The sequence below is a fragment of the Acipenser ruthenus genome, chromosome 9, assembly GCF_902713425.1.
Source record: "Acipenser ruthenus chromosome 9, fAciRut3.2 maternal haplotype, whole genome shotgun sequence".
Lineage (NCBI taxonomy): Eukaryota > Metazoa > Chordata > Actinopteri > Acipenseriformes > Acipenseridae > Acipenser > Acipenser ruthenus.
In genome coordinates, this window is record NC_081197.1 from 53239750 (window position 1) to 53252800 (window position 13051).

At 36.0% G+C, this 13051-nt stretch overlaps 1 protein-coding gene across 3 annotated transcripts in view; it reads left to right on the forward strand.

The window, feature by feature from the left end:
* Positions 1 to 13051, forward strand: part of LOC117405176 (probable ribonuclease ZC3H12C) — a 44795-nt gene that overhangs the window by 11298 nt on the left and 20446 nt on the right. Inside the window, exon 1 of one of the 3 annotated variants that reach the window (XM_034008020.3) lies at positions 5389 to 5813. The exons of the other annotated variants lie outside the window; for them this stretch is intronic. Within the exon in view, the coding sequence (XP_033863911.3) occupies positions 5790 to 5813 (24 nt within the window). The 5' untranslated portion in view covers positions 5389 to 5789. Of the gene's footprint in view, positions 1 to 5388; positions 5814 to 13051 lie in introns of those variants that run through there. 3 annotated transcript variants of the gene reach the window in all.

Below are 13051 nucleotides of genomic sequence, written 5' to 3' on the forward strand. Positions count from 1 at the left end.
ATTGACAATTTTTATCTTTTGTAAAGTTTGTTTTGGAGAGAAAAAAACAAAAAAAAAAACATCTTCCTGGCCCTCAATTACTTACTATACTGTACCAACCACCAAGCAAAAAATGAAAAGCAAACGTAGAAAAAAGTATTGATGTTGCTAACAAAGCAAACAGGCCCACTGAATTCAGGAAATGAAAGGTAAATTAAATGTAATGTAAAGAGTAATGAAACATTAAAATTCACAATTAAATACCATAATAAATGCTGCAGTCTCTCTTTCACTAAAATTCAAAGGCCTTGTCTTTAATAAATATAAAAAAGATATGACGGGTAGCTATTATATGGGGTATCTGTAATGTCTTCTTTTAATATAGTATGGGGCAGCAGGGTGGAGTAATGGTTAGGGCTCTGGACTCTTATCGAGTGGAAGTGTGTACCAACAAATATTGTTGTTGACATCTTAAATATAAAACAGATGAGACATTCACTTACTCCTTTCAACAGAGACACTAAAGAGAAGGGTACAGTGTGGAGTAGTGGTTAGGGCTTTGGACTCTTGACCAGAGGGTTGTGGGTTCAGTCCCAGGTGGGGGACACTGCTGCTGTACCCTTGAGCAAGGTACTTTACCTAGATTGCTCTAGTAAAAACCCAACTGTATAAATGGATAATTGTATGTAAAAAAATAATGTGAAATAATGTATAATGTGATATCTTGTAACAATTGTAAGTCGCCCTGGATAAGGACGTCTGCTAAGAAATAAATATTATTTATTTATTTATTTATTTATTTCTTAGCAGACGCCCTTATCCAGGGCGACTTACAATTGTTACAAGATATCACATTATTTTTTACATCCAATTACCCATTTATACAGTTGTGTTGCATTTATGGATGAACTGAAAAAACAAACTTATTTTTATCATGGAAAAATAATAATAAACACTGTAGTACAATGTAGACAGGTATTTCCTACTGCCTTGTTTTTGTTGTGGTAAAAAAAAAAGAAATTAAAATAAGAGGATAACGGCAATTGAACCATATTCAAGTGAGTTACAGTAAATACATTTTTTAAACTTGAAAGAAACTTACAAGTGGTTCTCTTTTCTGAGAAATCCACGTGCTTGAAAGGGTAGTGTTCGTTTTCTTTTTAGCGTTATCTGTCCCCACTGTTGCTACCACTGTTTAAATAACGTCCCTTTAATTTCTTTTCATTGTTAACATCCTAACAACTTTTTACACTATAACGTTAAAGTCTGTTTCAAAGCTCTTTTCAAAATGGCCGCTGTAGTGCACTGGGGTTGGTGCGCAAACTTTATATGCTGCCCCTTTAGCATACATATTGTTGCACCCCCCCACCCACCGCTGACACATATTAAAACCTTAGAACTTAACTTTAAACATAGACTTCAAGTTATAAAAATAAAAATCTTAAAACACCACATATCTTAACACAAACAGTTTTGTTTACTCACCAATGTAATGTGAAGTATGGGCTTGAATTTTGTATGAGATAAGGTCCATTTTGGCTCAATTATTGACACAGCAACTCAAGATCCCCCTCTACCTGCAGACGAGATTGCTGTATTGTCTTGATAGCTGTCAGAGTGAAAAATGCTGACTCACACAGGTATGTTGATGTGAAAGGCAAAACCACGTCCATTGCTTTTCTTGACAGATCAGGATATTTTTTGTGAGTTAGCATCCAGAAGTTGCTAAGAGGTTTTGACTTGAATTCTGCCTGAAGAGTTCTATCACTGGATAGTTCTATGAGCTTTTTTGAGCTGCCATTGACAGATGAGAAGTTGTTGCTATGCTGGCATTGAATGGATTCCAGATCCAATCATATTCTTCTGGCGATTCTTGAAATGGGTCCGCAAATTCACGCTGAAGCTTTTCGAGAAGTAGAAACAACGTCATGAATAAGACTGTGATTCAACTCATTAAACAACGTCATGAAGAAGACTGTGATTCAACTCATTAAACAACGTGATGAAGAAGACTGTGATTCAACTCATTAAACAACGTCATGAAGAAGACTGTGATTCAACTCATTAAACAACGTCATGAAGAAGACTGTGATTCAACTCATTAAACAACGTCATGAAGAAGACTGTGATTCAACTCATTAAACGTCATGAAGAAGACTGTGATTCAACTCATTAAACAACGTCATGAAGAAGACTGTGATTCAACTCATTAAACAACGTCATGAAGAAGACTGTGATTCAACTCATTAAACAACGTCATGAAGAAGACTGTGATTCAACTCATTAAACATCATCATGAATAAGAATGAGATTCAACTCATTAAACAACGTCATGAAGAAGGTATAGACAATGTCGACCCAGGGGACTTCTTTGACCTGAAAAAAAGAAACAAGGACCAGGGGTCACAAATGGAGATTAGATAAAGGGGCATTCAGAACAGAAAATAGAGGCACTTTTTTTACACAGAGAATTGTGAGGGTCTGGAACCAACTCCCCAGTAATGTTGTTGAAGCCGACACCCTGGGATCCTTCAAGAAGCTGCTTGATGAGATTCTGGGATCAATAAGCTACTAACAACCAAACGAGCAAGATGGGCTGAATGGCCTCCTCTCGTTTGTAAACTTTCTTATGTTCTTAAGACGTGATTCAACTCATTAAACAACGCCATGAAGAAGACTGTGATTCAACTCATTAAACAACGTCATGAAGAAGACTGTGATTCAACTCATTAAACAACGTCATGAAGAAGACTGTGTTCAACTCATTAAACAACGTCATGAAGAAGACTGTGATTCAACTCATTAAACAACGTCATGAAGAAGACTGTGTTCAACTCATTAAACAACGTCATGAATAAGAATGAGATTCAACTCATTTTCCTAGAGGAATTCACTGAGACATGGAAACATTTCACAGTTTGCATTCTCAAACAGATTTTTCAACAGCACAAGTTTTTTGCGAAATACAGGAACTTTGTCAGTCAGCAGGAAAATATTGCTATTCCAACCTTGAAGTGACAAAAAGTCCAGATGTAGCTACATAAATGTTAACAAACACATTCTTAAAAGTTTTGAAATTTGTACTTTCAGATATAATTTATAAATGTTGAAAACACGTATCACAAATCCAACATTTAAAATCAGTATGACAATTAAATCTGGAAAAAAATGTTTAAGTCTATAAATCTTTTTTTTTTAGACTTAGTTAACATTTAGCTAACAGATAAATCTGAAAAATAAAGTATGTAATTGTATGTGAGCACGGGGATTACACAAATTAGTTCACGTGCTGGGATTCAAGTGAAGGATTAATTAGGAATTGAATCCCAGCACATCTGTATATAGAGAGTCGGTTTTCACGCACACGAGGTTGAGTGTACAGTGAGGAGGTATGGGAGAGAGAGAGAGGAGAAAATAATTAAAATCGAAAGATATAAACAATTGCTACGCGTGCTGGAGGACCAGCACAATACTTGCTTGTTTCGTCCACTGTTTGTTAGTGTTTGTGCGTTTGGCCATTGTGCCGCTTTGTTTGTTCAGTGTTTGTGTTTTGTTAGATCTTTCTATTTATTAAAACGTGCCAGCAAGCGCATTCACGTTTCACTCGCAGTGCTGTGTGTGTTTCTTCCGGGTCTGGCGTCACCGCTCAGGCCAGCTTGCCACATCCCCTTATCATTGTTTAGTGCTACTTTTCCTTGTTAAAGGTGTTTTAAAATGTATTTTCTTAGTGTACCTCTGCCATTTTCACTGCTGCCCTTATCATGGAAAGCTACCCTGTCCATGACATACTGTAATATCTATGCTAACTCGGATGCAGCTGAGCTGAGTGGTATGGAATTTCCTGATTTATGTGACCTTAAGCTTAAACCATAACAACTTAAAGATTTTTTTGTAATGAATATAAATACTACTATAAGTGTACTTTTTATTGAAAATGGTTTAACAGATTATTACACATTCTATTTTGAAGAGCGAAGCTAATTTGTAATTCTGCTATAAAATAGTGTACATAGTAGATCCTGTTGTGTAAACCGTAATCCTAATTTCCAAGGTTTGGAAAGTTCCTTCTTTTTATTGTATATGTTAATCTTGGTGTATGCAAAATAACACTATTAGTAATTTAAGTAAAAAAAAAAAAGAAAATATGCTTAGATGTATTACAATAAAGGGTAGATGATTAAACAGCATTTATTGGATTGCGTGTGTTTTCCTGCAGTATTTTGCAAAGAAGCTTTGTGTTTGTTTTAATTCAGAAGGGCATACAGTGTTTCAAATGAACATGAAATAATTTAGCATTTTTTTTGTTTTTACACTCTAAGCTTAACCACCCACCCCCACAGCGCCCCCCAGAAAGTAAAACACCTGTTTACAGTTGGAGCAGAGCAGATGGCTTCCAGAAGCCTGATTTTTGAGGGCTGGCTGATCTTTCAAAGCCCTTGCATTCACAAGTGTGGTTTAGATTCCTAGTTCATGAAATGTAAACATTGCAGGTCTGCGATGGCAATGTGTGGATTAGATGCATGTTTCAGGGGATAGATGTCCAGTCTGATCAGTTGTTTTTTGTAATTGATATAGCTTTTGCACCTGAAAAAAACAGGGTTTTATTTTAAGTCTCTCTTTCATTTGTTTATTAATGTATTTATTATAAATAAAATATTATTTTGGTATTTCATACTACATATGTTACAAATATATATAATAAACAGATCACCAAACCAAAACTACTATTCTTTGTTAAAATAGTTTACAGGTAGAAAATGTACGTTGTTTGAAGCGTTGGGGACAAAATTACACTAATTTCATTTAAGCAATAATGTTTCTCTAGAAGGAATGGACAAAGACGCATGAAAGATTATGTTAAGACTGCTTTTTCTTTTTTGCTGTCATTAAACTAATAAATCCTGTTTGTATCTGATAGCTATCTACTACATGCAAAGTGTAATTTTTTGGAACTCGATTTTTGAAAATCTTGCAAAGGGAATACAACTAACTTCCCATTTTAATTTGATAAATATTTGTGTGTTTTATGTTAAAATAAATTTCACAGAAAAGGAAAACAGTATCTGGGCATTATATTAATTTCCTAACATTACAGATCCTGTCTTAAAGATCATTTGTTGATAACAGTAAGTAAAATAATATTAATTTATTGGTATTTTTATGTTTTGTTTTTTTTAAGTAACAAAAAATACACTACTTAAACCACACCATAAAATGAAAAATGTGCGTGATTAAAATAACAACTGTTTTCATTGTGGGGGGAAAGGGACAAGTCCTCAGTCTTTTATTGTTTTTGTTATGTTTTGCATTTAGAAAGTATTTACAGTTTTTGAGACATGCAATACTTAAAATATAATTCCCTTCATTGTTTCCATAATCCAAAACAAAGAGGGTAGGCTAAAGTCCGCAACAAGCCAGGTGTTTCTTACTGGAGGCCTGCTCCCTAATGACTTGAGCCCTCATGCAGCAGCTGCCTGCTAGCTCCTTTTGTTTGACCCATTGTTGCAGCACACCCCTTGTTAATTCACATGCTGCCTGGGGCAGACCTTCCGAGTGACAGCGACTTGCTTATCTTAGAAACCTACAGGCCTGATGTGGGGCGGAGGAGTTGGCTTGCATCTGCCCGTGCAAATAATTGTGAGGTAGTTTTGTTCTGATTGGATGACAGGGGCCACTCTATAATGGGGAAGCAGAGACACTGTCGCTCCATCTGTTCAGCTATTCATTGTTCCACTTGCCTGCCTGGAAGCTTGTAGCACAGATAGTATTTAGTCATTGCTGTTGCTGTTGGAACCACTACAAAGAAGCCAATGTCGATGTTCTTTCCAGTTAATGTAAGTAGTTTCGATTTGGTTTTGGAAGTAAAGAGAGGATTTGCAACAGTCCAGACCACTGTACCTGCTCCTGAGCTCAGAGTTAAACCAGGGAATTATCAGCACATTATTTTCCTCATAGACAGCAAAGTTTGTTCTTCAAAAGCTGCCTTCTAGGATTTACTATAGTTCAAGGATTGGTGGTAAGTTTAAGAGTTTCTTCAAAATAGCTCAATGTTTTATTTTATGGAGCGCATGCACTTTTAATGTATGCTTTTGCACGCATTTATGCACATTGTTATGTTTGTGAATTTGAATGGACTTTGTTTCTCAAACAACTCTGGATGACATTAGATCAATCTTTGCATACAAAAATCTGGAATATCCACAACATTATCAACAACAGCCATTATACGACAGAGATATAGAGAGTTATATTTTTTTCCTGTTTCATTTTAGCTTAATAAATCTTTTGTGTTTTTGATAAAATAAAATAAAATAAATGTGGAATATTTTTAAATTAGATTTTATAAGCTTCATGGGAAGATGTTGAACCAATGAAAAGCTAAACTAATCATTTTGGAAGCGTATTGTAGATTACTCCTTGAAACCTTGCAATTTGAACGTAAGAGATAGTTGACTTTGGAGGCGTAAAAATGTATATGTACATATATATGCTAAAATAATATTCTGCAATGGCTACTATTCCATTTGCAATATTGTTGAAAGTAGTACATTTTTAACACATGTGTAATTCTGTCGTGTAAAAATGATGAATTGAAGAACATGTACAGACTGTGTTTTGGTTTTCAGGAAACCCTGCTTTCTTCATTTGAGCCGTCTTGGCAACAGTGCCTGAAAACTGGGGAGTTGTAAAAACAAAGACCTCATGATTTGGAGGAGGTTCATAAAGGGTTAAAGAGGTTCTCCTTTGTACCACATGCCCTATTGTGTGGGCATATGCATAAGCCTATTGAATGTTTTCAGAAGATGGGCAGACCACCAGTTGCTGGTTCCCGTGGTTCCAGTAGACATCTGTTGCCCCCTCAGCATTAACCAATCTATTCAATGGGGCATCCTTCCTTTGTTTCATATAGCTATGCAGACAGCATCCCCCTTGCACTGCAATAGTAATTAGGCCTATAGGGACTTAAGCAATAGATTTTTGTTACATTATGATTATTATTATTATTATTATTATTATTATTACACACATTTGACAGTTTTAAATAAGTAACTTTTTTTAAAAAGGTGCAAAAGCTAATTTGTTGGTTTGGGTCATTAAATAAATCACTGTTTACTTCAGAGAACATCGGACTCCTGTTTGGTTTTTAATTCACATTTAGTGTGAGAGAGATAGGTGTGGATGATTTGTTCCCCTTAAAGTTGATGCACAGGCTTGTTTGCTCTTAAATACTACCTGAATAAATGAACCTTTCTTGATAAAAAAAAAAAATACATTAAAAAAATTGTGAAAAAAAGCAGTATTTGACAATTTAAAATAAAAATGTCAATGTTTTTTCTTAGCCTTTCAAACCCCTGCCCGCATGTTTAGCTGTGTTTCTTTGTTAGCAACAGGTGTTAAAGTGGTGGTATGAGGTTTGTTTCCCTGTGACCTTTTTTGTCACGTTTTTGACTGCATACTGTAGACTGGATTTTGTAGGCAGTAATGGTTAGGTGTTAATTCAGTAAATGTTAGGGTGTTAACTTCTTTTTTTTTTTTTTTTAACTGTGTACATGGATATTATCTCCAGGCTATCTAAAGGAGTAGTACTGTTTAAAAATGACAGGACTTGATCTGTAATCCTAGGCCCTTCTCAACTTTCACAGTACAATGTGTGATTTCTTACCACCAAGAACAAAGTGAAACAAATGTAAACATTCCTTTGTGTCTCTTACTTTGGGCCTGTTTGCACAAACCTCTGGTCGTTGATCCAGGAAGTGCAAATCAGCAGAGTGAACCATAGTATCATGAAAAAGTTTACAAAATAGTACACCCAGATGAGGAATCACAGAATACAACGTTTTAACAGAAAACAAAAAAAGCTTTTAAAATTAAAACAAAATCCCATACAATACATAGGCCAATAATAATGAATAGTGTATGGCAGTCTGAAGGTACAGGTAATGCTTAAAATCTTGTTTCTTTTTAATATTGTGTATCTTAATACCATATACTACTAATCTATATCTTTTATTGTAGTGAAATTAGGTAGTCAAAAAAGTACTCATTTTAGAAGGTTCATTAAAAATGGAAATTGCTCCAACGACTGAAGATAAAAGTACATTTTAAATGTTGACTTATTTTATTTTACTAGTCATTTTTTGGTATAGAATGGCCTAACTAGGCCCATCCTTGTATAAAAAAAAAGAAAAAAAACCTTTTCAAATTGACATAATAGAAAGTCACAGCACTATTTTATATCGTAGGTTTTTAGATTTGCAATCTTGTTTTAATATAGTCGTGTTTCGGGGCTTTATTTGCACCTTTGCTGATTCTTTTTTTCAAAAACACCAGTAAGAGCAGAGAGCACATTATCTGTGGATATCTTACTGTATTGCTAGTTATCTCTGCTGGTGCAGCCGTTAATATCAATGATAACACCAGTCATTAACAGCTCTGAAAAACTCCAGCAATCCCAGCGTGTGTTACCATTTAAAAACACTGAGAGTTTGCTGCCGATTGGTTACAGGTAAACCCACGTTCTCTTCATTTCATTTTCTTTAGTAAAATACTGTTTATTTCTTAAGTTGAAACTGTTGTCCTGTGTTGAAAAAAAAAAAAAGTCCTGTTTTTGAAATACAGTATATCACTGTTTTTGTTATCTGAGAAGGTTAAACTAATATAAAACCTGCTTTATGCATAGACATGCCATGGCCATATGTGTTTACAATATTAAGCACAATATAAACTTCATTTTATACAAAATATATTAAAGTTCCAAAAAATAACTTTAGTAGTTTGTATTTCTGTGACTTTGCAAAAAAGGCGACATGTTGTGTAATGTAGTTGTTATTTGCACATGTAGGCTCAGAGCTGGCTTAGAGTGCTGCTCAAGTGTATACGGGTGGCTGAGATGATAAGAATATTTTAATCTAATCGACCCTAAACCAGCTCAGGATGGAGTTTTAAGTGTAACCACACTATGCATGACCCAAGATCACATTACACTTACATGATACTTAAGGGTAAATTGTGTTGTGTTGGCTCAGTAGGCTATGGTATATCAAACTATGCACAGCATTTCAATCCTCAGAATCCACTGAAGAAATATGCAGTGCTTTTTATTGATGGTTATAATGGTTTTAGCAGTACATTTGTTTCAACCATGAGTGTGTGTTTAGCAGATGATTCTCGAATATGAGCAGAAGATGGGGATTTGTATTTTATTTCTACAAAAGAAAATCCTTCTTTTACAAAAGACTCATAACTGAAGGCCTTGAAGCATATGACGAGGCTCAAACTTTTCACTAAAAATATTGAATAGTTTCCCCAGTTAGAGCAGATTGCAAGGTCTACAGAACAATAACGCCGGAGTGCCCAGATTGGTTTGGCAGCTGCATTGTTCAAAGAGGGTGAGCCAGACACACTTGAGCCCCTGCCTCTTTTGTGAGCTTTTGTTCATACCAAATTATTCTTTCACTATGGAGGGATTCACGATGACATGCTAAAGCAGCAGAAACCTAGCAACAAGGGGCATGTTGCTAGGCAGCCCAGCTTCCAATTGATTTATCTTTAATAGGTGTTGGTGGGCGCTTCCTGAAGGCCACAGAAGATAATAAATTCCCCATCATCCACATTACTGCCTCTCAGTTAGGACATTAAGTTTCAAATCCATGCAGCAACTTAAAAAAAAGAAGTAGGTTTAAAGAAATGTTGTTGCAAACAGAAATTACAATTCAGTTGATGAGAAAAGACTTTCTGTGAATGTCTTTTGAGTCACATGCAAGATGATTAAAGATTAGTAGCTTATTTTCTCTATCAATGTCTTTAGATTGACTAGTTTTGCTTGCATTCACAACTTCAGCCAGTATTTCAAGGTGCGATTTTAGTTCCGCAGCTTCTTGTTTTGATACAGCTGTAAAAATGTTTACCGATTTTTTTGGTGCAGTTAGTGTGTGCAGTAAGTAACGTGTCAGAACTGATCTCAATGGACAGGCAGTGAACATGTATTCCAGGAAAAGGAATGAAAGTAAAAGTAATTAAAAACAGGAAGGTTCTTATTACTCAACCTTATCAAATCCCTGCAGCACAAGCTGTAAAATAGGCCGACTGCTTCGTTTGACTTCCTTCGCTGCCAATCATTTTTAAACTTCAGTTCATCTGGAAAAAGATTTGTATTCCTTGCATGAGGCAAATCTTGTGTTGTATTACAGCTCGATGATCCCTTACGTAAATAATTATATAGTATTACTGTAAGAATTGTAAAGTAAACTTTCTATAATAAATTGGGGCTTACTATATAATAATATTATAGGTGTTGTCGTGCAGACAGCGCGCAATGTGGGCAGAGGCTACAATTACTCTCTCAGGAAACCAGAATGGCAGATGACAAACAAATGTAAAATCCCTTAGAAGGATGAGTAGTTGAAATCATTAATACAAGTATGAAAACAACATACAGCAGCAACTTCACACAGCAATTAGAAATCAAATTAAGAAGTGGTGGAATAGACAAAAATGCAGTACAGTGCCGAGAGAAAATGTTTGAATATAGAAAGACTACAACGGGAGAAGTGGGCTTGATGGACACAGAACGCAAATAAAATGAGTGGAAACAAGATATTAGCACCTACCAGTAACCGATCGATTCTCCTGCTGTGCTCCCTTTGTCACGCTCTCAACTGTCTGATTCCCCTCTAGCTTGAGCAGAGGGGCAACTTTGATCTCTGCACTCACCCTGCTATCACACCACCGCTCTCGAGCAGCAATCTAACTCAAACATATTTAAGGCTTAATTTGTGTTTAAAATAATGATCTACAATACATCCTTTTAAGGTTAGCGACTCAGTTATAAAGCATCCCACAATCAAAGGAGTTACAGGATTGGGAACCACTTTCTCTGCGCATTAAGACAATACCCATTTTAAATCTGAAGCCCACAAAACTATTTCTGGTTTATAATAGATAATCCAGTAGATAATGCACATTTTATATTTTTAGAAGGGAAGGGGAGATTATACAATTCCTAATAAGAAATTAATTATAGATTGCATTTAAGTAATTAAAGCTGTGAACATATTTACAATTCATTTTAAAATATTTCATAGAGCTTATTGATTTAAATACATTGCTGTAAAAGACAAAGAATTGTATTAATTAGTTGTCACAAGACAGTATTTTTGAGCATTGATGACCTTTTACCCCCACCTAAAAGAGTTGTTTGAACCTTCAACAGAACACCACTGGGTGTTTGCACACCCCAAGCATCATTTTTTATAATTGTCTTGTTGAAGGTTAAATACTATAGTATGAATTGAATATTTTATGCTGAATTACCTGCCCAAATGTTTTGTTTACAATTACAAAACCAGTAACTTGAGCCACAGATTGAACAGCAAAAATGAGTTTGCCTTGGCCTTGCAGAGCTTCACAAAGACTTTTCCAGACCCCAGCCCTGAATAATATATATATATATATATATATATATATATACACAGTGCCTTGCAAAAGTATTCAGACCCCTGTCCAATTCTCTCATATTACTGAATTACAAATGATACATTGAAATTTCGTTCTGTTTCATATTTTATTTTAAAACACGGAAACTCAAAATCAATTATTGTAAGGTGACATTGGTTTTATGTTGGAAAATATTTTTAAGAAAAATAAAAAACTGAAATATCTTGCTTGCATAAGTATTCAACCCCTGTGCTGTGGAAGGTCCCAGTTTACACCGATGAAAGAAATTGCCCTAACGAGGACACAATTACCTTACCATTGGCTTCCACCTGTGAACCATTAAAGTTGCTGTCACATTTTCTGGATAAAAACCCCACTGTTGAAGGATCATTGGTCAGGCTGTGAATCTGAAGGAAAATGAAGACCAAAGAGCATTCTACAGAAGTTAGAGATAAAGTAATACAAATGCATAGATTAGGGAAAGGGTACAAAATAATATCCAAGTGTTTGGATATCCCAGTGAGCACAGTTGGATCAATAATCAGGAAGTGGAAGCTGCATCACACCACCCAGGCACTACCAAGAAAAGGCCGTCCCTCAAAACTCAGCGCTCAAACAAGAAGGAGACTTGTGAGAGAAGCCACAGAGAGGCCAACAATCACTTTGAAGAGTTCAGTGGCTGGGAGTGGAGTAATGGTGCACCAGTCAACCATATCAAGAGCTCTGCATAACACTGGCCTGTATGGGAGGGTGGCAAGAAAGAAGCCGTTACTCAAAAAGTACCATCTGAAAGCACGTCTGGAGTTTGCCAGAAAGCATGAGAGTGACCCAGCTGCGATGTGGGAAAAGGTTTAGTGGTCAGATGAGACCAAGATAGAGCTTTTTGGCCAAAACTCAAAGCGCTATGTGTGGCACAAACCTAACACTGCCCATGCCTCAAGACACACCATCCCTACAGTGAAGTATGGTGGTGGCAGCATCATGCTGTGGGGATGCATCATGCTGTGGGGATGCTTCATCAGCAGGGACTGGGCATCTTGTTAAAATTGAAGGAAGAATGGATGGAGCAAAATACAGGGAAATACTGCAAGAGAACCTGCTTCAGTCCGCTAAAAAACTGAAGCTTGGGAGGAAATTCACCTTTCAGCAGGACAATGATCCCAAGCACAAGGCCAAAGCAACATTGGAGTGGCTGAAGAACAAAAAGGTGAATGTCCTACAGTGGCCCAGTCAAAGTCCTGATCTCAATCCCATTGAGAATCTGTGGCACTATTTGAAAATTGCGGTCCACAAGCGTCGTCCAACCAACCTGAACAACCTGGAGCAAATCTGCCAAGAATGGGCCAAAATCACTTCGACACTGTGTGCAAAGCTGGTACATACTTACCCCAAAAGACTTAAAGCTGTTATTGCAGCGAAAGGTGGCTCTACCAAATATGAATGTGTGGGGGCTGAATACTTATGCAAGCAAGATATTTCAGTTTTTTATTTTTCTTAAAAATATTTCCCAACATAAAACCAATGTCACCTTACAATAATTGATTTTGAGTTTCAGTGTTTTAAAATAAAATATGAAACAGAACGAAATTTCAATGTACCATTTGTAATTCAGTAATATGAGAGAATTGGTCAGGGG